The 26,303-nt window shown below is 37.7% G+C and overlaps 1 protein-coding gene across 2 annotated transcripts; it reads left to right on the top strand.

Annotated features, from left to right (window-relative positions):
- Positions 1-3,944: 3,944 nt before the first annotated feature.
- Positions 3,945-25,654, top strand: GABRA6 (gamma-aminobutyric acid type A receptor subunit alpha6). Of its 2 annotated transcripts, none has more exons than XM_086758575.1 (10): positions 3,945-3,982; positions 4,180-4,298; positions 4,573-4,640; positions 5,942-6,162; positions 6,269-6,351; positions 6,942-7,085; positions 7,758-7,910; positions 10,388-10,647; positions 20,438-20,695; positions 25,604-25,654. In XM_086758575.1, exons 1-10 carry the CDS (start codon positions 3,945-3,947, stop codon positions 25,652-25,654), a joined length of 1,395 nt encoding a protein of 464 aa, XP_086614701.1. The 2 variants fall into 2 exon arrangements, with proteins under 2 accessions (XP_086614701.1, XP_086614700.1); XM_086758574.1 differs by lacking the exon at positions 7,758-7,910 and adding an exon at positions 7,525-7,677.
- Positions 25,655-26,303: the final 649 nt, after the last annotated feature.

Raw genomic sequence — 26,303 nt, 5'->3', positions numbered from 1 at the left:
AGCATATGTTGCTGACAAGCCTTTTATTAAACAAATATTTTCACTATTCTCAAAAGAGCTCTAGCTCCCAAGAAATTTCTCTTGTCTCTGTGATTACTATTCCTTTACAAAGCTTGCTCAAATTACTTACAAAATTATGATTTCCAAATAATTTTCTCAGCTATGTTTATTCTCAAACTGGCTTGATAAACACAGTCTCATTAAACTTAGATGGGGTTTGATCTTCTCTGATAAAGGAATTTGTGCATTCAGTAGTGTGAGCATTTCTCTTCATAATTAGAAAACAAATACAAGAGTACACAACTTCTTGGTTCAAAGAATTTCAAAACTGCTGACAAAGGAACTATTATCTGTTTCACTCCTGAAAATTCCAAATCAACAAGAGGAAAACACTAACTGAAAGTTCAAGATAAGTTTAATTTTAAAATCTATCCAAAACATATTTCAGCTGATCAAACCATCCTCAAACCATCATCTGTGAGAGATACTAAAGTCTCTTCTACTGCCTTTATCGTGGAAAAGCTGTTTTTCTCATTTGAGAAAGCAGGCTGGAATATTTTGAATGGCTTTGAGATTTTTTTTGCCTGTCTCTGATTCTTCTCTGCAAATTCCTTACGAAGAATATTATCATATCATTTTCCTGCAGGGAAATCCCAGACTGAAATGATATGACTCATTCAAACACTGCGGTCCACTTGCCCAAGTTACCTCCCTTGCCATCAGCGATCCATGCTGCTGTGGAATTGCTAGGCTGTACTGAGAGGTGAGGTGACAACAGGCAACTGAGGGAGGGCAGAGAGCATCCAAGCTGGTGTGCAAGTCCTCTGGCTTCTTCAGTACACATATTACACCAAGCTGGGTTTGCACTGAACTCTCATTGATTCACTGCACCTAGACTCACATTCAGCTCCCAACCTGCGGCTTTCACTCCTTTATTTATAGCATTCATTCATTCATTTCACCAGAGCAAAGCCCAGTCCTCTGTAGCAGTGTGAAAGCTGGCTCAGGAACTGAGAAGGGAAGAGCTGTGTAGCACAGAATCCCACGCTGATTTACTCTGTGACTCCTCTAAATTACCCTTTCCATCAGGACAAGCTGGCATCGAGAGGTGCGTGCTGCGCTCCTTACAGTAGCAATCCTGAGCTTGGATAGCTGAACATACCACTGCTAGACCTCGCTGAACTGTTGGCTGGGATTCAACACAACTGTCCCATTTGAGGACAAGTGTCATGATCTGTATTTTTATTTTGATTGCAAATACTGAGTTATTTAGCTGTCCAAATAATGCCTTTTGCTTGCCTTAAGTGAAAAGGATAAGCAGAGCACAGTGAACTAGAACATTTAAATTCATATGGTGTTTCTGTTCTCTGTTTTCTTTCTTTATTTTCTCCACAAAGCATCTATTTTTTCAGTTTAAATAAGTTAGAAAGTAAGCTTCCATGGATGGACATATATCTAAACCCAAATTTCTTAAACCCTGCACTTACATAGAAGCTTTATCTGTAAGACCATCACAGATGTCCCACAACAGCTGTTGCACTGTGAGTCTGACCTGGTCCAAAAAGTAAATGTATTCATCTCCCCCAGTTTCCAGGAGAAAAAAAACCCAAATATTAAATTTCTCTGAATCACATCCTAGTCTACTCTTAGTGAAAGAGACAGACTCTTTGTCTTTTTACACAATAGCAGTCTAATTTGGAACAGGGAGCTATTGAACAAAAGGCAGTTGTAAATTATATGATTAACAGAAAATGTGTTCTAAGTCTAATTCACAACAAAGTGAAGTGAAGTAAAGGAAATAAGGAGTGGTTGGTGGCCCAGTGTTCCACTGGGCTTTTAATGTCCAGGAGATGCTGCTAAAAGAAACCTTCTAAAATAACACAAATTGGATGTGTGCAACTAAGCTTAATTTTAAAAAGTTTGCTCCTCTTGCACATTTTGTGAATCAAATTAGAATACTCTTGCTAATATTTTGCCAAGACTTCTTCCTTTCATTTGAAAAGGAAAAGGACATTATTCCAAGAGGTGACATAAGGTAAGCTGCAGAAGATAGATCTCTTACTAGTGAACAAAGTGATCCAATGGAGCCAGAAAAATAAAAATAAAGACTTTAAAATGCGTTTATATATTTAATACTAATAATACTAATGGAAGCATATCTACAAAAATGAGTATTAGTGGTGTTTGTATGCTACATGCAGTTTTATTGTTCTGAGCAATGCAAACAAAAGCCTCAAACAAGTTTGTAAGATCAAACATATTTGAAAAAATCAGGTAACGTTTCAAGCTGGTAGGTTTTAAATCAGACCAGATAGAAGAACATAATCCCCGGAAGGATCTGATTTGCTGATTTCCCTTTTGTGCTTTTCCCTTTTCTACCCAGTAGTTCATACAAGCCTTTGATTTTTCAAAGATGCAGCGCTATTGTCTGGAAATAAATTTGTGCAGATAAATGGTTCCAAGTATCAACAAAAACACTGAGCTATACTAGCTTATGAATTCACAGAGATCACATCTTTGGTGTATTCATAGCTGTTTAAAGGAAGAGTCAGAGCTCTGGCTGTGTGCAGCCAGCCCACCTACATCCATGACATGATGCTACTGCCCACGACAGCAGGGAAACGGATTTGGTGACAGAGGATAACCTGTATTTTTAATCGCATTCTTACATTCTCTTGGTGTTGTAGTGTCAAAGTTTCTCTTAAAAACAAAACTTGAGCACAGAACATCAATGTTGGACTTCATCCAGTCTTACTGTGGAATAAATACACAGTTTTCCTAGTTTCATGCAAATACTTACTTTCCATTGCTTGATAAATGTATTTGCTTAGAAGCTGGTAATGTAAATATAGGTTATGCAACAAAGGTTTATGAAAACAATTAACTTGCTTTGGTCTGGTTGTTAGTTCCTCTATATTTCTATGAGGAAAGAAAATTGACCCAATTCCTGAGTTTACAGTGCAACTAAATGACATAGGTGCTACATCATTCATTGGCTTTATGAGAAGTAATAAGGTCACAGAAAAAGCTGAAGCAGCCTGAACTTATCTTCCTTTAGGGTTAACTAGATTAATACACTTACTGAGGGAAGGGACAGTAAAGATTCAGTCAGTACTTATCAGGACAAAATCAGTAATGATATGCAATCCCAGTGGTTTAAAAGTAAGGAGCTCCAATTCTAACAAAAGTCCTAGTAATGCGCTGCTTTAGAGTCTGAGTGAAATCTGTGCATCTAACCGTTCAAAAGAGCTTAATATTAAAAAAAATAATTCAAAAACCTGAACAGAACAAACTTTTTCTGTTCAATATTCATATATTAATATGTTTAGCTATTCAAACCCTCCGTACAGTTCTAAAGGATTGATCATGAGGAAATCTGTTGAGAAAGGTCAAAAACCCCCGTAAATTGAAAACTGTAAGGTGGTGGGGTTTATTTTCAAAGTTCTAATGATGCAGAAGCTGCATAATAATCTCCCTGTGAACCATAAACATAATAAAAGCTGAGGCCATTTCTAACATAATCTCTATCAGCAAGATGCCAGCGCTTTTCCAGATTTCCTAACGGGTCCCTGCTAATTCCATGCCAAAACTAGCAGTGGATTTCTTCCTTTTAATCTCCCCTAATGCCTTATTCGATTATTGTCACTGCTCTCCGACCGCACGCCGTCCCTTCAAACCCTAATTCCCCCCTGAGCAGCCAGACGAGCCTGAACGGCGGTGGCGGACCCGAAGGACACGCGCGGCCACGGGCACCCCACCCCCCACCTCCCCACGCCGGGCTGAGGGCGGCCGGAGACCGCGGGGAAGGGGCTGAGCCTGCCGGGCTGTCCGGTCGCCTCGCCCAGCGGAGCCCCTGGACGAGAGGGGAGGGAAGGATGAGCAGCGACGGTCGCTCCAGTTGGCGGCTCTGAGGGCACCTGGGCGTCCTGGCACCCACCCGAGGCATGGCTCTGCTCATCGCCTGGGTGTGCGTCGCGGTGAGGTGAGTGAGCCCCCCTTCCCAGCCCCACCGACCCCCAAAGGCTCCCTCAAGCCCTGCCGCAGCCCGGAGGAGAAGGCGAGCTGGTCCGGGCCCTCTACCCTCCTCTGATCTCCCCTACACCGGTTCCTCGACGGGCGCGCGTTGGGCGGGAGGGCTGAGGCGAGGGGGCTGACGGCGGGACTCGCCTCTCCTCGCAGCATGGAGAAGGCGCTGGGGGGCCAGGGCGACGAGGGGGACCCCTACTCGGAAAACATCACTCGGATCCTCGACAAGCTGTTGGACGGCTACGACAACAGGCTCCGACCGGGATTTGGAGGTAGAGGGAAACTCCCGTCCCCTCGGGGAGCCGGAGAACGCACCGGCTCAGTGCGGGGGGCAAGCAGGAGCTCTCCGGCTCCCGGGGCGGGGGTCGCCCGAGCGGGCGCGGGGAGGAGCGGGCCCCGACCCGGACCCGGAGGGAGGGATGCGGTGACACCCCGGAGGCGGGCGGCCGGGGAGGAGTTTCCCGTGCCCCACCAGCCCCCAGCCCCTCGGCTACGGCGGGGTGGCCCCCCGCCCCGCCAGCTCCGACCCCGCTCCCTGTTCCGCAGGCGTCGTGACAGAAGTCAAAACGGACATCTACGTGACCAGCTTCGGGCCGGTGTCCGACGTGGAGATGGTAAGGGCCCCTCTCGCCGCCCCTGCTCTCCTTTCCCGGGATTCATTACGGTGGCATCTGAGTTGACCGTCATTAAAGCAGATTACGAGGCTTAATCTTCTTGACAATCTGCAGGGCCCGGCAGAGCAGTTTGGCTGGAGCCACATACAGCTATTTCCCCAGCACAGTCACCCAGGGCGGCCCGCGGCCCAGGCTGGGCATGGAGGACAATGCCAGCCTCTGCCGAGGGCACGGCTGGGAGGTTAAAGGTGCCTCCTTAACCACGTTAAGAAGATTGTGAGCATCTGTGGCCCGACACATAGGTTTGCAGGAAGGCTGCATGGTAGGCAACAACCTGATGAGCAGCTGAGGGGAACAGTGCCATTTCTGAGACAGCTACCCCTTGTCATGCTGGGTGCCCCCCAATTCAGGTACCTGCGGACTTGGGTGAACTGTGTCAGTTACAGCAGCCGCCCCAGGAAAATATTAAGCCGTCAGAATGAAGATGGCATTGCTGTTCTCGTTCTGGAAATTGAGTTTATTCACTGTTTTTGTTCTCATACACTTCCTCCAGTATCTGCTCACCTGAGCCTGCAGGCTGGTTTGCAGGCAAGGAGCTGTGGGCCCCAAGACGCCACGAAAAAAGTTTTTATCCTCTCTTCATCTGTCAATCTAAGAGAAGGTCTAACCTTGTCTTCTTACACATTTGCCTCCAGCCAAGGTTTAGCTCCATTTGCTGAGAAACTTCTGTAGAGAACTCCTTCCTGAAGGCTTGTGAGAATATTACTAAGAATCCTTAAGAAAAAAAAAACTTGGATTAGTATTAACTTGACACCGTAATCCTACAGTGATGTGACTCACTCAAATCAGTCCTTTCCTGTGAATATTCAAAGAAAGCTACAGAAAGACACTGAGCATGTCTTTTTGTTGCTGGCAATTAAATGTTGATAGTTTGGTTTTGCACTCTGAAAGTGTTCTAAATTAGACATTTGTATTTCCTTAGACCTCAGTCACTTTGAATTAAATTATTATCTGTGAGAGGACAATGAGGTTTTTTTTTCCTTACTTATATAAAATTGTCTGTTCACTGATTAATTTGTAACTATTCTTTAAATAATAAGAAAATAGGATTTTTTTTTTTTTTTGTAGTGGGGTGGGGTTTTTTTTAGTAACTATTTAATGGTAATAGGATTAAGTGTTTAAGCAGTAAATTAAATGCCATTGGCATGTGTGTTAGGTTCTTTCATGGACTTACTGTATACACAGCAACTTGGGACTGCTGGCCCCCACACATAAGTCACCCACCTATTTATTTTCCATAGGAATACACAATGGATGTCTTCTTTCGACAGACGTGGACTGATGAGAGGTTGAAGTTTAGTGGGCCAACAGAAATTTTGAGATTGAACAATTTAATGGTCAGTAAAATTTGGACACCAGACACATTTTTTAGAAATGGAAAAAAATCAATTGCTCATAATATGACAACTCCTAACAAACTTTTCAGAATTATGCAGAATGGAACTATTCTTTACACAATGAGGTGAGAGCTTATTCCTATGGTTTTGGTTGACATTTCTTTTGATTCTTTCAACAATGTTCCTGCATACCATTTTTTTTTCATTGTCATGTACTATAATGTATTCTAGACTAACCATTAATGCTGATTGTCCTATGCGGTTGGTGAACTTCCCTATGGATGGACATGCTTGTCCATTGAAGTTTGGAAGCTGTAAGTTTCTCTGTATCTTTCAGTTTTTTTTATAGTAATGCATTTGGTCTACATGTATGTGAGAAGATCAGAAATGAGATCCTAGGACACTACTTAATGACATAGCTGAAATTTTTTATTAGCTTTTTTATACTGGAATCTTACTTTCTCCTCTGAGAATCAGACCATTCATAAGCATATGGATTTATTCACCGAAGGGTGACTGTTGAAGCATATTTTGTTGTTGTTTATTCTTACACATCTAGTAGTCAAAATGGGTCCTTCAACAAGTCTTAAAATCTGTGGTACATTTATCATAATACTCCTGGTTTTGTAAAATGAAAATATTTATTCAATCTGTAGTAATCAATGTATGTGTTTTATAGCAAATTAAGAAACAAAAGCTAGTGCCTATCAGTTACCACCACAACCATTCCCTTATTGTTGATTTTTTGTGTGTGTTTTGTGGTTACTAAGGTTAGGAACTTGCTGGAGCAGGATGCATGTTTCTACGGGTATTTGAGCCACAAAAGAGATCGTGCTACTTATTTTTTTTCAATTGCTTATAAATTACATAAATAAGAATAGTAATTTTTCCCTCTTTAACTCAGATGCTTATCCAAAAAGTGAAATAATTTATACGTGGAAGAAAGGACCCCTGCATTCAGTAGAAGTTCCACAAGAGTCTTCCAGTCTCCTCCAGTACGACCTCATAGGACAAACTGTATCTAGTGAAACAATTAAATCTAACACAGGTAAGATGTAGCCATGTGGAAACTATTGACATTACAAAATATATCTTGAAAATAAATTACAGCTTCTTTTTTTTTTCCATATAGAATAAAATTATTTGAATTCTCTTTTGCTTTCTTCAAAACTAAAATCCTTGGGAAGAATCTAACCATTATCTCTCAAAAGACAGCTTTCCAATATGGTCACTTTAAGCATACATTTTTTTGCATGCAGTTCTCAAGAATTCCCCCTGCCTCCCCACCCCAGTAATAAAGATATGTAAAAATGAATATTATTCTCCTCTGTTTCCATAAGGTCACTTTATCTTTTTAAATCAGCTTATTTTTATTATGCACCAGGAGGCCTGTAAGGGCTTTCCTCAGGACATAGTATGTTGGGTTTAAGCCAATAATGTGCACTCATATGTTGCCAAAATAAAGCTGACATACTTGTTTCTTACAGGTGAATACGTAATCATGACAGTTTATTTCCACTTGCAAAGGAAGATGGGCTACTTCATGATACAGATATATACTCCCTGCATTATGACAGTCATTCTTTCTCAGGTGTCTTTCTGGATTAACAAGGAGTCTGTTCCAGCCAGAACAGTTTTTGGTATGCTGCACCAAGGTCTTTGACCAGTTCGGCATCACATATACCATTCATTCATTCCTTTCATTGCTTGTTTGTTTTAGGCGAATATTCACTTCAGCTGCTCTATTTCCATCTTCAAAGGAAAATAGGCTACTATCTCATTCAGACATACATTCCATGCATCATGACTGTAGTCCTGTCTCAAGTTGTGTTTTGGATCAACAAAGAATCTGTTCCAGCAAGAACTGTGGCTGGTATTCATATTTTGTTCTTTTATCATTTCCTTCATTCACTGTATTGAAGCCACTGTGTGAAACAGCTACTGTAATCCAGTGGGGGTTGGAAAAGACAGCTAGGAGGTTTCAGTGAACAAAAGTAAATACTAAAATTAAATAAAATGAGTCTGCCCACAAGGGTCAAAATACTTTACTCAGAATATTTAAATAACCAGACTTGTTTGTGATGTTTTTCTTCCCCTCAATATTTTTTCTTATGCAGGAAGTGATAATTTCAGGGTAAATGTCAACCTCTCAGTTTTTTAAGATTAATTTTTTTCTATTGATTTATTATCTTGTGAAACCAATCTGAGTTAAAGCTTAAAAAAAAACCCCACATGGGATGGAATTAATTTCATCTGACATCAGATACCTCATCTAGCACTCATTCTTCCCCTTCTCCATGAAGGTATCTAAATAACTAGCAAGGGCTTCAGATAGATAAAGTTAGCAGATGGCTAGTACAAAATTCATTATTTTATGTAGAGCTATGCATGTAGCTATGCATCTACATATATATATATATGTATATATGTGAAGTTTTATAAAGCATGGCATTATCTGAAATTGGAATAAGAAACATGGTTATTGGAGGCCTAATTTTGAGTGTGCTCCGAGTCCGTATAGCAATGGCTATTATTCCATATTTTCATGTGCCTTTATGTAATCTTTTTTTTATTCCTGGCAAAAAGTTCATATGCGGTTTTGCAGAAAGAGAATAGTTAGCTTCTACTTTCATAGCAGGTCATCCTGGGAATTTAAAATTACTATCTAGTCATTACCATTTTTTTTTTTATAATAAAGTCTCAGATAGGGAAAAGTGTTTGGTTTTTTTTTTATTGTTTCATTTTTAATAGGAAAAGATAACATATTTCAGTTTGTGCATTATGCAAAAGATTCTTAAAAACTTACCAAGAAGTGTTCAAAGTGGAAAGACAAGGGTAAACAATCATCAGTTACACAGTTTGCCAACTGTAATTTCGCATTCAGTTTGATAAAGTAGTTTTCCACAGTGCAGAGCATTTCATCAATATTCACTCTACATTGAGGGAAGTCTTATCTATATCTGTAATAGAATAGGAGTCCTATTCCTAAGTTTAAATTCCTGCTGCAGCAAGTTTTTATTCAGACACAGAATATATCATTTTTATTACTAACTAGCACATGGACAGATTCTAATCTAATCACACATCATATTGAAAAGTTCATTCTGGACCTTTGAAATTGAAATATATCTCGGCATACTTGTATTCATATTATAAAATGAGTCTGGCAGATTTGAGAGAAGTAGTGAATTCTACGTATTTTTATACCATCTCCTATTTGCATTTAATTAAAACACATTAAGTAATGACATTGGGATGTAGCTAACCTCAGACAGCTGGCAAGCTACATCATGTGAGAGAGTTGCAAAAAAACCTGAAAATAATCGAGTCACCCTGTCTTGATGCTGCAGTGTGCAATGACACTGCATCCTTTCCACCGAGCTTCATTCACAGCATATTGATTCACCATCACAACATGACATTATAACATCTTTTACTTTCCCATGTACCCTTTCCCACCTGCAGAAAAGAGCAGAAGAGGGTATTTTCCACCTTACTGTATTTAAACACCTGCAGTTTTCACATTCTAGCAGGCATAATTATAAGTAAACATGAGTCATAGAGGCTTGTATGTTAATGAATGAATTTGCTCTTGCACTTTTTGCTTGTATCAGGCAGCAGCAGGAAGTAAGTGTATTTCCTACGTTATCAATGCTGTATGCTCCAAAACAGAAAGAATAAATTCATGAGTTCATGTGAAGAACACTGTGGGGCCCATGAGCTACATGACCAGATTTGTTGTGTGAAAGAGATAAGCAGCTCTAGAGAAGCGGCTTCTCTATTCCTCCACATTCATAACTATGGGCGGTTTCAAATGAAGATACTGTTAGTGAATCATAAAGAATGTATCCAGTGATTAAAGACCAAACTCTCATTGCTAGAAATGTGTGGATCATACACTACCACTGGTCTTTGTGCACAATTTGATTGATTCAGGGAGAGTTCTGTAAGCTGTGATTTGTCTTGTGCAACAGGAGGAAGAGAGGATCACTGTTGGGAAACAACAGTATGTTAATTTAGATTTTTGCCAAATATTCCACAGTAAAGTGTCTTTCATAGCTTGAGCCTGAATTTTGTTACACCCATGTTTACCACAATTCTAAGAAGCTGCCCCATGTCGTATGTAGTTATCTCAACTTTCAATCTGCTCAAAGTATTAAGGAAGTTTGTTTTAGATGCTGAAACCAGTTACAGGAATTACTTAGGAACACAAAATACTTAGAAGTCTTGTTAGTAAGATGACAGCTAAAACCAATGAGGAGTTGGGGTTCTTTTCATATATATGAATTCAAGAGTAGCAGGATTGAAGCAAAATTCTAACACCCCCATTTTCCTTCTCTTGTTTCCAAGGAATCACTACAGTTCTCACAATGACCACTTTAAGCATCAGCGCACGCCATTCTTTGCCCAAGGTGTCCTATGCTACCGCCATGGATTGGTTCATAGCTGTGTGCTTTGCCTTTGTCTTCTCTGCGCTTATTGAGTTTGCAGCTGTCAACTACTTTACCAATCTTCAGACTCAGAGAGCGATGAGGAAGGCAGCCAGGGCAGCAGCACTGGCAGCAGCACTATCAGCAGCAACTGTACCGGCAGAGGACGAGATTGTCTCGGTAATTGCTTGTTTTTCTGATAATAAGCATCATATAGGAAGAGGCAGCTGAAGTAGTGAATGCAAAACAATATTAACCTGAAACAGATTATGTAACTGGATCATGTCTTTCTATGAAAGACATTGTTCTTATTTCAGAAAATGAGGAGACTTAATTTATTCATACTGTTTATTTGAATTTGAGATACAATTTACTAGAGAGATGTTTATTTGACAGGATATTTAAAGAAAGCCATTAGGCTGTTACCCGTAATACTTCTCTTGAGCAATGCTGTAGGCAGTGTGGCCAGGCAACTATGGTTCTCTCAGTAAGTCTGCAGAATTTGTAGGACACCGGACAATGGGACGATCGTGTGTGTTGGCCAGATGATCATGGGGACACTGTAGTACATTGGCACATACCATAAGTGGGTCATCTGAAAGAAGAGGAATTAGCCTTTACATAAACTTGGCATCTGTTACTTTCATAAAAATGTGTGTTGGTAGAAGCTTGGGGAAAAAAACATAAATGTAAAGATTAAGGATAGATTTTACTATATGCGAAAGACAAGAAGGCTTTCCAGCATCAAAAAAAAAAAAAAAAAGATCTCAGAATTGCTTGTAAATATTATTCCCTACATCTTGGGTTCAGCAATGAATGCTGTCTCACAACATATGTTAATATATTTATCACTGTAGCCCTCCTGTTTTCAAAATCAGTTTTACTTACCACCACATTTCCCATTTTGAGAGGAATAACAGAATTTGAGTGGCCTTCTGCAAAACCCTTGAGTCTGTAGTTGAATAAGGAAGTCAATCTAAGAGCTGTTGAATATCAGGGCAACACCTTCCCCGCCATGTAGTCATTTTGCCACATTTGCTTGTAAATAGCAGTTAAAGTTATAACATTTAGGTACGTTCAAGCTGTTAAAGTTATAGTTGATAAATACCATAAAACAGTGAAACCAAAGCTCCACAATGTCTTGCTACTGGTCCTCATTAGAGCTAATCAACAAATGGTCTTCACTTCAACCAAGAAGCACTGTACTTGTAAGCCATATTGTATTTTGCTTCCAATTTTTCAATATTGAAAAAAATTGAATACATTGTAAGATACAATTAAATGAAATGTATTGTTTTCACTAAATATATAAATGCAAAAAGAAGCAAATCTTTATACATCTTAACTCAGAACCACAGCTTTTTTCTTTGTTTTTCAAACCACAGTTATATAAAGCAAATACAAAAGAAAGTCTGAAAAATATAAAAGGAGCTTGGAAGCAAGTGTTCACAGAATCTTGCACTGATTTTAAAGTGACAGCAGAAAGGTTTTTTTAGCTTTGGCAGTATTTGCAATGTTCAAATCTACACTTATTTTAACTAGTAAACTTTTATAATTCTATTTAAACCTTACAAAAAACAATGAGAGGAAAAGAGAGAATGTATTTGACAATATTTAGGACATGCTTCCTCCTTCCCTGATATCATATTTGAATGATAATTACTCTGGACTGGATGAGCAAAACATTATGACAGTAAAATAGTGTAAAATATTGAAAGAACTGTTAGAACAGAAGGGACCTCAAAATGTACTAAAGCTTCATTTTTATTTTTTTGTTGACTCTTTTTTGAGGGCAAGCTATTAGAAAAAAAAGCTAAAGAGGTCACTTGGCTTTATGTAGCATGGGAAATATCGATAGCTGATATGTAACGAAGAGGAACAGCTCTGATCTTTCCTACACACTTCCTTATTCAAGTTCAAGTTAATCACAGTGGGTCTCCAAGAAAGAAAAATTAAAAAAAGCTACTTTTTTTTTCTTTGAAGTCTCTGCCGAGTGATATGGAAACAGTTGGGCCTGCTCTGCACGTGCTACTGCTGGTGAATTCACAGCAGATGCTGCAAAGCTGCCGCCATCACCCTCTCCCCACTTCACCCCCCTTCTCTGTAAGACACCTGTGGCAATGTGCCAGGGTGTAGAACATCATACTCCTGGTTATTGTGGCTCCTTCAGTACTTGCGGGTGGTATTTACATGGTCTCTGTATCACTGCAGACCAAAGTAAGAAGAAACTACAAAATTGCTGAACAAATTAATAAAAGAAAAATAAATTAAAATACCTTAAGTTTCTTATCAAGGGCTTCAGCCACAGGCAAGTGCAGAGCCAAACTGAAGACACACTTTTCTTATTTTGTAAATATTTACTTGTTAACTTTTCCGAGTAAAACCAAGCAAAAAATAAGCATTTATGAACAAAATAAACATCTAGGTAGCACACTGCAACCATTTCCTCAAGAAAACTGTTTAGAGCTAGCTAACAACATACAGATTTAGAAGAGTAGGTAAACCCCATAACATCAAAGTCCCAAGGTAAACTTAATCTCTAAAACAGCCCAGTGTCCACAAAATTGTGTAATCCTAATCTTGCTCAAAGCTCGTATTATCCAAGATAGTAATTTTCAAGCCCTGTAAGTCTTCCCCTTTTTTTTTTTTCCTCCCAAGATCAGTTGTCTATGAGAACCCACCTCAGCAGCAATAGAAAAACCAAAATAACTGAGATCACAAAAAGGAAGGGTACTTACGAAGGAAAGACGATATAGCCAAAAGGACTTCTAGACAAGTTACTTGTTGGATTTAAAAGGTCCCATTCCAGAAATGCATGCTGGGAAAAAGAAGTAATTACACGATAACAGATTTTAAGAAACTTTTTTTTTTTTCCTTTCTTTCTTTTTTTTTTTTTGTGTGCTGAAGGTAAGCAGGAAAGAACTTTTTTTTGTGTTGTCACTTAGACGGATTTACTGCAGTCAGTGGTACGATTTCAGCTGAAACAGACCTGAACTAGCTAATTTGAATGCTTAAAGTGTAGTAACTGCAGGCTGATTGAATGAGTATATGACCAATTCCTCAAGATTATTATCCTCTACTGAGCTTTGTACATCTATAGGTACATTACTGCTCTTAAGACAGTTATGTTTAAATAAGGCACACAGTATAATACTCAGTTTCTTTCTTATTGTAGATCTACGAGCTCTTTTCTGAGGTCTTGATTTCCCTTTGTTCCATTTGTTTGCCTCTAAATATCACTTTTCCTTTCAAATTTTTCCTTTTTTGTTTGCTACAATGCCCAATTCTTATTCTTCACCCCTTGCATAATTTGTCTTACCTCTCCTGCTCTTCTTTTTGCCTTTTCTCTCCGTTTACTCTGCCTCTCTTCTTAAAATGTTTTCTAATTCACTAGGAAAAAAAAATATTAGAATCCATGTCTTATACATGAGAATGTTTTTTTTAACTGTTTACTTTATCTGATAAAAAGAAAAAAATTAAAATCTTTCCCTTCTCTCATACCCTGGATTTTAGTACCTTGTCTTTTCTGAGCTATGATTTTTTTTCTCTCTCTCTTTTTGCACTTTTAGATAGAACAGTAAAGTTTTTCATCCACTTGCAATGCTAGTATTTTTATTTGTGATTTTTAAGTGCATGAAAGCTGTCAGAATTCTAGCTATATGAAAGGGCAGGTATAGGATGAAGAGTAGTGAGCAGTGTGTAAAAAATGCTTACTGTCTTCTGCATTTATAGAAGATGTTATTTTTACTTTGAGAAAGTCTCTGAAGATTGTAAAGGTTTACTTAGTTTTGGGGAGTCCATTTGTAAAAATAAAAGCGAAAACCTGAGATGTACTTACTTGAAAATTTTCATGGCTATACAACTGCCAGTGGAACTCTGCTACCAGTAGCAACTAACAATATAGACTATATGTTTTTAATAATCTATTTTCTTAAATTGCCTGAAGAGTGGCTAAAGAACAGTGCTGTGGGAATAACCTTAGGCTGTCTAAACTAGCTCAAGAAGACAGTTTTGATGTAAATGAAAGTTCAAAGGCATTGTAAAACAGCCAGTTTTCTCACAAGTTTTTATATTGTAGCCAAAAAAACCTGTGCACTAAGAAAAGAAAGATAGCAGAAAACCACGTTCTGCTCTACTGTACTAATGAAAGTAGGAGAAACTCTACTCAAGTCATTGGCCTACACCAATTCCAGTAAGAGAGACGATGTTCTGACTCTATGCTCAGTTAACCGCTGACAGTCCAGCACGCCCGTTCTGCCTCCAGGAAAGCCATGGCATTCACCTCAGTTCACTGAGAGCAGAACTTGGCTTGCCTTCTTTGTCAGCTGCAGGCAATCCTTGTCTGAAATACAAAACTGGGGGTGTTCCACTCCAAAATACGATGGCAACAAGCTGAGCAGTCATCTGGACCCTGACAGAAACCTGGTTTTATTCATATGGTGACCAAGCTTGTTCTAGCATGTTGAAACCAAATGTGATATATATACAAATACACAAAAAAAAACCATTATGGCACTTAGCTTTTAAATCCATTTCAAATGTGTATTTTCTATATCAGTAATATTTTTTTTCATCATTATAGCTTCCTTTATAGAGAAACATTCCAATACTGGAAGGGTCTGGAGTGCACCATTTGAAGTAGTGCTCTGTGAGATAGTCAGGGAGTACACACCATGAATGTCCTTTCTGTGTGAGAGATGACATGTAAAAGGCAAGAGGTTGTTACAGGGTGGTAGCTCAGTTACAGTTCTGTTCTAAAAACCCTGTTGTTTTAACAGAAAACAGCACAGAGCCGTGAAATACTGCTGGGAGAGCTTCCCTCTCCCTACAAAAAAAAACAGCCTCGTCCCTGTGTTTCAGAATAACACAGCTTGGGCAGAAAAGGGTTCTTATTTTCTTTAACAACCCTGCCCAACTGCAGAGCAGCCGTATGTCACTGGTATTCAGGATTTAGTTGTCTATAATTATGTCAGAATATATTGAGTGTTTTTAATTAGTATCCTAGTGTAACTGAAAGGAGAGCACCTCTATTTGGATTATCAACAACCCTTTATGAGATCATCCTAGAAACAGCTATATGCATTCAAGTACTGACTGAGAACATGGCACTTTCAATCGAATTAGGGAGACCATCCTGCTCCTCCACAATTGCAGTTTATCAAGTAGGCTATTAAAAACAAAAAACTCTCAGTTATATTGACTTTTTGTCATCCCAGAAAGGAAAGGAGATATTGATTATTTGGTTCTGCCTGAGTTAAATATTTGTCTGATTGGCAAAGCAGGGCAGTAAAGAAGGTTTAGAAGCAGCTGATATCACACATAAAATAGAAAAATTCAAGGTGAATTGGATTTAGACACTTTTTTTGTTCAACATTGAAGTCTAATCCCAGTACCTTTTCTGCAGGGGGACAGTGAGAACAAAATGAAGTTAAATTATAGAAAAAAAAAAAAAAAACCCGCTAAAAAAGTGTTCTGGGCTGACACTGATAAGTTTAAGAGCTGAACATGACTTTGAACATTTGAATCTGTTTAACATAAACACATATTTTGACAGAGGCTCTGTGCCAATAGTATGATTTTTCTGATATGCTACATATAAATGTTGGGAAAAGACTCCACCACAGTTCAATCACATTGAAAAGAGAATGACTAAGGTTCCAGTGTCAGCTTTCCTTGGTACTTACCTGGTTTATATGACAGCAATTTTAATACACTGAGCACGGTATATTTTTCAAAGTTATGCTTTCTGCCTCTAATGGATCTTTAGATTTTCCATGAAAGTAAACCAGCTTTGAAATAATAAGGTAACAGCCTCTCCCCCTAACCACCTTCACCTGATGGTTAGGCTGTATTTTGAGAGAGGTGCACTCCAACCCCTGAAGGTTAAGAAAGATTTTGAACATGGCTTTCCCATGCTCCAAGTAAGTACTTTACCCTAAGTGATTTAACTCTTTTACTAGGGTAAAGGACAAAAAAAACCCCCAAGTTTCCATGTTATTCTTCATTATATTTCTAGGAAAGGAAACTTAGAATTCCTGAAGAGCTAGGACTATTAGTGACTTCTAAACTATATTCAGCTTTTTATTATGCAGAACACTGTTTATAAATGCTTGCAATACACATTTTTGAATCAGAACCTGCAAACGAGATAAGCAAAGAAATGTCTAAGTTATAGGTTATAATGAATCTCTGGCATGAGAGGAATACTTAAACTGCACAGGACAGTAAAGATTGAGGTGCATGCCCAAAAGGAGACCTGACAATCACGCTGTGAAGTTTCCTGCTGCAAGGTGCTGCATGTTGATTATTCAGTAGCTAAGCAAAGTTTTTACAGATCAGACTGCTCCTCAACGTAGGGGCTAAACTACACTTAACTCCTTCTTAGGATGCTAAGTCACTGGCATGTGATTTTATGTGTGTAATATGAAGGGTTGAAATTACTCAAACTGTATGTACTAGTGAGATGGGCAGGGAAGAAATGTTATATATTTAATTTAGTATTCTGTCTTGTATAGACATTGAGTTTTGGTCTCAGGTTTTTTTTTTTTGTTGTTGTTGTTTCTAGGCGTTTTTGTATCTTTTGTGACATTAGCAAAGTTCAGTATGCTTAATCCAGTAAATTACAAAGAAAAGGAAGAATAACACATTTTTAATCTAAATTTTTAGAATTTATTCTCACGAACCTCTTTTTACTGCATTGCCTGCAGGAAAGAGAGACATAAGTGAGTAAAAGAGAGATAAGTAAGGACATACAGATACTCATTTGTTTAAAGTTAGCTGGTATCTGAGTGCATACATAAGATACTCATGTTACTGCTAGGTCATAAACTAAACTGACAGTGAGAATGTGTATTTGCAGTACAAAGAAACAGAACAGTTGAGAATCTTACAAATATGAATTACAGAAATCTCTTGAGGAAAAGAAATGTAAGAACAAAGCACATTCATAAATCAGAGTTAGCATCCATATAAACATTAGAAAAAGCAGACAAAGAATTCTGTTTACTCCAAGGTTATACGTGCTGGATTTTTTTTTAAATCTAGAAGCCAAGCAATTTTCTGAGAGCCTTCCGAGATATTCTGAGCATAAGCAAATTCTAGTGGTATTGATGAGAGCTGTGAGAGAGCAGCACCTTTACAGACAAGGCTGCTTTTTGAGCTTTCTAGGAGATCAGATAGCTAAGCTGCAATAGCTTAATATAAACCAGTCTATATCTTACTAGCCTATATACATACCAGTCTTTGTTTAGTCCAGTATTACATTGTTTTACACTAAGGAGTGATCTTACAATCTGTTCTGTGTCACTAGGCAGTCACACACAGTGACAAGTTTAATTGCCTGATGGGACTAAAATTCCATGTGAGTGCAAGAATACTCCTCTGAATCAGGATTCAGTAACTTAACAAAATTAATTATTTCATTATGACACAGTAAGCCATACCTCAGGCTTCTTGTTGCTCTTGCTACATGTGAAACAGTCCTTACTATGTGAGTGAGTGCCTGTGTGAACTATCCAAAATAGGCTATTCATTCCTGTTTTCTCTGTCTTTTGCTAAAGTATCGCTATGTCAGTGTATGTAGGTAATCTTTGTCAAAAGGAAAAGTTAAATCTAAATATAGTAAACAAATTACTGTAGCTGCTGTTCAGAACTAAAGTGTAGATGGTTTCCTCTCACTGCCTGCTCCTCTTGGTTTAGCAGTGAATGCCAATGAAAAATGAGAGTTGTGCTTCTGAGGCAGCAAATCTGGTCTACAGTCAGCTACCACACTGAGAAACATCTTCATTGCACATCTGAGATAAATCTGGACTTAAAATTCCATATCCTGGGTAGTGGTGTACAAGAAAATAAGTCTTCACCTTGACGTGCTGGATGGGCACACGAAGGTGTTAAAAACAGTGTGAAGAACTACTCGGGACTTTCTTAATGATTTATATCAACTCTAAACCATCTCCTCAGCAGGTGAAGAGCATGACAAAAACTGTAGATTTACTGAGACAGTAAAATGCGCTGGTCCTTCCTGAATATTGAAATAGGCTATTTTAAGTAATGAGAAACTATTAATATCACTCAATTGATAGAAATGGACCTAAACTGGCCCCAAAGTGGAAGCATAGTCAAGTTAATTAGTGCACTCCCCAAGTTCTGAGGATGCACACAGACTCCAGATCTTCCTGTCACCAACTTCAGGTGAAATCAAATTGAGATAGTCCTCCTTCTATAGCAATCCTCCTTCCATAGGAAGAAGATTTAATAAATATTATAAATAAGATAACGACCGGGATTACAATTATTTTACTACCTCTACATTCTAAATATGCTCAGTACTGAATATCATCCACAGACCATATGCTACATCTGTTCTGTCTACTATTAACTCCGTCACCTCAGTACAATAACTCCCAGTTCATGCTTGAATAATCCAGAGCAGAATTTGACCCACTTTATATGAGAATATTGCAGATAAAAAGGGCTAAGATTTACCTTAGCACTTACATTTTTACGAACCACTCATTCTCAAGCTATCTTGCAGGAAAATGAAAAACAAGCTACTTGACAACTTCCACAATGCAATTCAAAGCAGGGCATACAAGCAAAACAGAATAACAACTTGAATGAAAGCGGTAGCCCAGGCTCTGTCAGTCAGTCTGCTTATAGAGCGGGATTATTATGATGATTAGTGCAAGTGGACATAGATAACCCTCTTTCTGTTTGAGGCACATCTGTAGATCATCCTCCATTTAAATTTGTCTGTTACTTGCAGTGTTACTAGAAAATACAAACATCTGCCTTCCAGATAGGCACAGCCCTAGAAAATGAATGCTATTTAACTTCCATGTAAAACATGATACAAATCAGTTAATGTGTAGATGGCAAAGTGGAAGAAGGAAGGACATAGCAAGTTAGAAGTGTTGATGGCATATGGGGGAAGAAAAAATTTATAACTAAAAGAGATATCTACATAAAAAGCACTTTTTTTTTTTTTTCCAAGTAAGATTATGTCCTCTCCACCTTTTACTTAGACTAAAACCAGCTGTGAGGACTCCATCTCTTTCTAATTTCAATTGGATACCTGTCCACTCATCCATGAGCAAAATTTGCCATCATGTTGTAGCAATGTCACTTGTTCTGATACTCCGGCAGTGATGCTGAACACTAAAAGGATGATTCTTGTTAAAACTCCATTTTAAGTGAGGTAGCTTATGAGATAGCCAGTGTGTTAGGCTGGTCTTTTATCTAGAAACTGTGGCCCAAGTATAGGCAAGGTATTTTAGAAAATGCTTCCTTTTAACGACCCACTGATATATCTGATCGACTGAATTCTGTTTTCATGCATAGAAATCCTGCAAGACAAATCCCAAAAATGCTGACAGTGGGCTACACTTAAGTGAATGATTGTCACTAAATCACTCCCAAGGAATGACTTAGAAATTGCATATCTAACAGAATTTTGCTATCGTAAAACCATTCAGATGTTACTATTCCACTTGGGTTTTAATAAGCAGCTTTTTTTGGTAAGCAGAATGATTGAAGCTGATGAGGGAAGTCTTAGGCGATGTAAATAACTTAAAATACAACAGCATGTATATCTATTGTAAAATAGGAATATAGATATATAAACTCCGTTGTACCAATATATTGCAATTTAGATACAGCATTGCCTTCTTTTTTTTTCCCTTTTAGCTCCATCTTTTCTTTTTCTTTCTCTTCTGCATCTTCCATTTTTTACCATGTTAAAAACATGGAGAGCACATAATCATTCACGGTTTTACAGCAAAGGTCTAAGCCACAAATGTCCCTCTGTATATTTGTATTATTTTTGTGGTTTCCTTAGGTTGCTCTATAGCAAGCAGAGAAGCAGCAATAAAATCAGAAAATTGAGTAGAAAAGTAGAGAGAAGCCTAATGATCACAAAACCAAAGACTCTGTATCCAAAAAATCACACCCCCCTTTTATTTTTCTTCCACAGCATTCTGACTCCAACTGTAACCTGAAGAAGCGAGTAAACTCTGTAACGTCCCATGCAGATCAGTCTCCTGAAGCCAGCGTGGTATCAAACAGTGCATCCCAGTGCCAGCCTGTGTCTGTTCCTCCACCAGCCCCACCACCACAGCTTGTTGGAGGCACAAGTAAAATAGATCAGTATTCCAGGATCCTCTTTCCAGTGGCATTTGCAGGATTCAACCTGGTATACTGGGTTGTTTATCTTTCAAAAGACACTATGGAGGTGAGTAGTAGAGTTTCTGAATACTTGCTTATAATATGTAACACGTTTACTTGACCGATATTGTTTTAATTATTCACTTACTCTTACAGCTCCAGTTAATCAGTCCTTTCTGAGGAAAGTTACTGATAATAGCACTGTCTAAAAAAAAAAAAAAAAAAAAAAAAAAAGAAAAAAGTAATCAGCTGTGGTTTCCAGTAGTAGCGGTAGTAGTGGCGCTCAGTACAATGCAGAAAGGCTATTTGAAGATGAGAAATGTAAACACTTATCTCTTCTGCTGTGTTGCACTGAGCAGAACACGTTGTGTAAGACAACGTATGACGCCATTCTCAGCAAACAAACTAATCTTAAATCTTCCATTTCTTAATCTTCCTATCTGCAGTAAGGAATGGAAGAATTATCTGTTGAAGCAATGTAGTGAAGAAGATAAGAATGTTAATATCTCCTAAGGTTTGTGCAGTGAGGTAATAAGATAACAGTCTCCCAAAAAAAGCTTGTTATTAATTCTAAACATTTATCCATAATGTGAAGAATGGTCAACTACAGTACGTAGTTTGTGAACCAAGAGTTCTTGTTTTTCTAGATTTTAACACTGATTTTTCCTGTTTCTTCACATAGCTGGACTGTTTTATGCAGATAAAGATACTAAATTCTTTGCTTAAGTTAGCTTGAATCAGGCAGAGAGTGATCATGTCTTTAGATATCCATGAGGTCCAGAAGAGATGTGTGCCCTGCAAATTGAGCATGTCTAGAATAGCCTGTCAGTGATTAGCTTATAATTTTCAAGCACTCATTAAAGTCTTTAATGCTTTAATTTTCTATTTTTCCCTTTTGCCTAAATAGTGCTGATAGTGTCCTGTTTCCTTGGTAAAATATATTCATTTGCCTCATTACCATAAAGTTTTTGCCTCACTGTACATTGCAGTCAATGTAATTGGTACATTTAGTTTTATTTAGGTCAGCTAGAGAGATAATGATGGTATTTAGATAGTACTGAATGCACAAAGTCCCTACATCAATAAAAACAGAGGCTGGCAATCCGGTATGAGTGGTGAGCAGATTATACCTTTATTTCCTAGATTAGAGGTAAAGCAGCCAAGGGAAATCTCATGGACATCCAAGAGAGGTTGCAGTTCAAGATAACAAAGATGGTGCTGATCAGCTGATTGGTGGCATCTTGCCTCTGCTTGAAGCAGAGACTACTAGCCTCTAATTTTGCTAATTTTTGCTACTAGTATGATCTGGAAAATGCCGTCTCTCAAAGGTGGAGTGTGCTGCCAAGCAGCTTCTATGAAATCAGGAGGACAGGAAGATAGGAGGCACTATCTCTTACAAATGTTTCTGCAGATGTCTCTCTCAAGAGGTCACAGCTGCTAACTCCTGGCCACTTAAAATCTGCCCAGTGCTAAATTTAGCATTTGTGCCAGAGTTACTGATCCTGCTATTAAAATATTGACTATGTGTGCAAATTATTTATCTCAGAGGAGGGAAGTCTCAAAAAAGCTCATTTATAATCATTACAGTTTCTGTTCACAGACCAGTTCCTCAGTTTGTGTAGTTTGCCATAACTCCAGTGATTTCACTCAACCATTCACATTTTGGATCTAGAATTATTTGGAACATGGTTGCTATTTCCCTTGGTAGTGATGAAATATTTACAGTGAACCTTGTATATTAATAGTTACATTAGAACTAGGCTCTTAAAGTACTTGTAAAGTCTAGGACGTGGTGCTGACTATAAATATTTTTTAAATGCCACTTTTACAAGCTCACAAACCCGCTCACAAACTCAGAAATTATGTTCTGTAGTGGCCTTATAGAAAGACAGAATTTCACCAGCCAGATTTAGAAAACAGAACAACATTGACAGCTGGGGTGTTCCAAACTATGAAGAATGTAAACAATTATGTAAAATGTTGATCAAGCTCCTCTTCATCAATTTCATTTTCCTGTTTACTCGGTTGTAACTGATAATGATTGTGATATACATTGCTAGGTTTCTAATTCAATATATTGTATCACTTTATCAGTTGTTACCTTCAAGGAAACCAGATTGATTTTGCTTTAAAAAGACATGAAAAATATGTAAGCCTTTCCATTGAAGCAGAGGAGATGCAAAAGTTAGGTGAGCAAATCATGGCATGCTTCAAGGCCGATTCAAGTCAATCACGGGCTCGTGCCCAAAAGATTAAATATTAGTACAGTATTACTCAGTTAAGAAATTTAATTTAATTTAGAAAGTGCATTTTTTTTTGCACTGTTCCAGATAGATAAGTAACTCAAAAAAGAAAAGCTAATGTGAGTTAATTTGGCTTTTGTTTAAAAAACAAGATTTTTTTTTTTAAATCTGATCAGTTCATTGAAATAACCAAATTTCCTGTGCACAAGTTCTTGTAGCACACCTTTCTGGGATTTTGATTAGTGTAGTTTGGAGTGCAGAAGATCATTCACCCGAGTCTGTTATTGTGGAGATTCCTAAACCGAACAGCTACGTATAGTCTTTGGACAGTGCATACAGAATAAATCAAGAAGCATTTCATGAATCTGTTTGTAAAAGTAGGCTATCAGCACTAGGATCAAAGGTAATTTTCAACTCATCATTATTTTCTGGGCATACTCTGACTTAACAGGAAGGGCAATAATCATTTTTTATTTCATTTTCTGTATTCAGAGCATCAGCTAAATCAAGCAGCCTTCTTAATGCAATGACACAGAGTTGTGTGAAGTGAGGAGCTCTCTCCTAAGCTGTTTGGTAGTATTTCTGTGCACTACTAAGCAGTTTTTGTATGGCTTAAGTAATGGGCCATATGCTACAGAAACAAAGAAGTCATTCTTATGTATCGTATTTGATAATATTTGTAAGAACCTTGGGCTTGAGTGCTTTTCAAAATGTTCCTTGGAGTACCTTTTTATTCCCTCTCCATTTAGTAATTTTTTTTTTGGAAGGCTTCAGGTCAATCACCCTTTCTCTTACTATACATGTAAACTTAGATTATGTTAATTGCACAGAATTTTAGGATTTGGAAGTTTGTATAATGAAGAAGGTGTCTCTAATAACCTGTATGTCTTTAAACATCTGAATATTACTTTTCAGAGCAGCCAGGATTGGGCAGATAACGAGAGTATCTTAGACTGAACTCTGTATTTGTACTTCCATATATACTGAATTAAGCCCAGCTTAGTAAACCAGGAAGTTTAGTGGCAAGCTTTCCTAGTAAAATTAATCTTTTGCTACATTTTTAAACAAAACAGCAGCATTCTCTGAATGAAAAAAAAAAAAGAAAAAAAAATTCCAAGTTGAAATTAAGAATGGTTCTGTTCTTTATTGGAACAAGTGGGAAAGCAGTCTTACTCAGTAGCAGTCATCTACCATGCAGCTTGATGAATAGAAGATATTTCAATGCAAACCGGTTTGCATTGTGGAGTAGCAATAGCTTTGCAGGACAACAGTTATATCGGTAAAAGTCTCGAAAGGAAGCTAAGTATGGAAATGAAGAGAACTATTAATACAGTTCTCTGCCTGCGTTTTGCTAGACAGCATGTTGTTAGAACCTAATATAACTAAAGGACAACATAAACGTAGGAAAAAGGAGGTACTTGAAAATAAGTGTTTGAAAGAATCCCCAGTTGAAATAACACATGCCAGTTTTTAAACCACAGAAAAAGCTGGTACTTGTATGTTAAGTATTTCTCTCAGAAGTTTTTATAACTGTAATGTTTACCTATAGCAATATCACTGTGCCATTTATAATATGAAAAAAAAAAAAGCATTAAAATTACTGTAAGAGGACTTACTCCCTCACTACGTAAGGTCAGTTCAGCTTGTAATCAGTTTAGATGGGAGGTCTGAAGATGTGACATCCCCATGATTTGTACATGCAAAACATAACAGGCATGTTCCTATGGTGCGTGTTCTGTGGAGTACAGTATATGTACCATCCACAAACAGCTCTATACAGTAATGAACAATACACATTTGTCTAGATTAGCCAGATAGAGAAATTCTTGAAAGTAGAACAAATCTATCTGACAAACGAGAAAAAGTCACACAGCATTTTTTGGCTTTGTTTTTGGTTTTAAATCTTTTTAAGTCCTTGAGCTGAATACTAATCATCATTACCTTGGTAGGTGAATTGCATGCTTAGCTTATTTTAAAATTTGCTTGATTTAGAATGCAAAAAGTGCCCTTTTAATGAGAAGAATAAAAGTACTTAGTCTAGCTTTGCCATGCCATTCACAATGCATGTGCTGTTCTCACACCTTCTTACACATTATTTCTAAAGTAACCTGTCCATTTTTATATATAGTGTTATATATAAACAGTTTTTAATGTAATTAAAGATGAAATGATGGATTGAATCAAACTAAAGAAGGATATGATGTTAAAGTTTTGATAATAAACTGCAGAAAAACAAGCAGAGGCCAGCTTTTATGTTTGGGAGCAGAGGAAAGTACAAAGTCACTGAATGTGCTAAGTGTGCTGAGCCCTGGATACTATTTGGATGCAGAGAATAGTATGATGGCAGAAAGAGTTACATAACAAGTTAAAGGAGAAGATGAGATGCTAATGATGCCTGGGTCAAAATGGGAAGAAACAAGACCAGAGAAAGAAAGAAGAACTGGAAAAGTATTTAACTTCACTATGTTAATAGTCATAAAGCCTGCAGTGTCTATTATTACATCATTTTTCAGTTGAAACACTGGGAAAATAAAGTTCAGGATAAACCAGGTGTTGCCATACATACTTACAATTGAGCTTTGATGATCCAGGTAGTGAACATCAAATTCTAGGAGGATTCTCCCTTGTAATGTAGTTCTAAGTCTGCTGAGACAGGTAGCAATCAGGTGGTTTTGTTAGTTAATTTGGTTAACAACCCATAGCTTTAACTTCTCTCTAAACTTTTCTTCCAGTTTTTTGAACCTACTGCAATGCATCTTCGAAATGATCATCAGACCAACTGAAGAACAGCTCAAAGTTTCAAAGAAATCCCTGAAGATTGTGTAGGGTTGAAGGGACTTCAAAGGGTTTGTCTGTCCACAGGTGCTCTCAATTTTCAAACAGGGAACATTTATATTGGACATCACCTGGAAAAAACTCTGGACAAATAAAAAATGATAGAAACTGCAGAGGGTTCTAACAATACTTTCTTAATGTTTCTTACATGAATTCTACTATAAAAGTTCTTGTTAAATTATTTAGTTCAATTGTCAAAGAAAAAAATGTGCATTTGTTCTAATTCTGGTATAAACAATTGAGTGTTTACATTAATATAAAACATCAATAACAGGACTATTAAAAAAAAATACAGAAAGAATTGCTAAATTAAGCCCTATTCTGAACTAGTATAACTTGGCATGGTTTCACTGAAAGTTTAGGAGCTGCACTGATTTTCAGCACCTGAAATTGACCCAAAATAACGTTAAGAAATCCCATGAAAGGGAACTGCAATCCCATCACATTTTCAGAACTCTTTCATAGAAAACACGAATGATGAATTCTGATTTTCTTGAATTTCATTTTCATCTCCTTTAATTTGAGATAATATTTATAAAGACCAAGCTATAAGAAATAAAGGAAATAGAAAGTATTATTTATGTACTTTAGCTGGTT

The sequence above is a fragment of the Chlamydotis macqueenii genome, chromosome 14 (genome assembly GCF_036417535.1).
Source record: "Chlamydotis macqueenii isolate bChlMac1 chromosome 14, bChlMac1.mat, whole genome shotgun sequence".
Lineage (NCBI taxonomy): Eukaryota > Metazoa > Chordata > Aves > Otidiformes > Otididae > Chlamydotis > Chlamydotis macqueenii.
The sequence above is the reverse complement of the archived record's forward strand: the minus strand, read 5'-3'. Positions and strand labels throughout refer to the sequence as shown.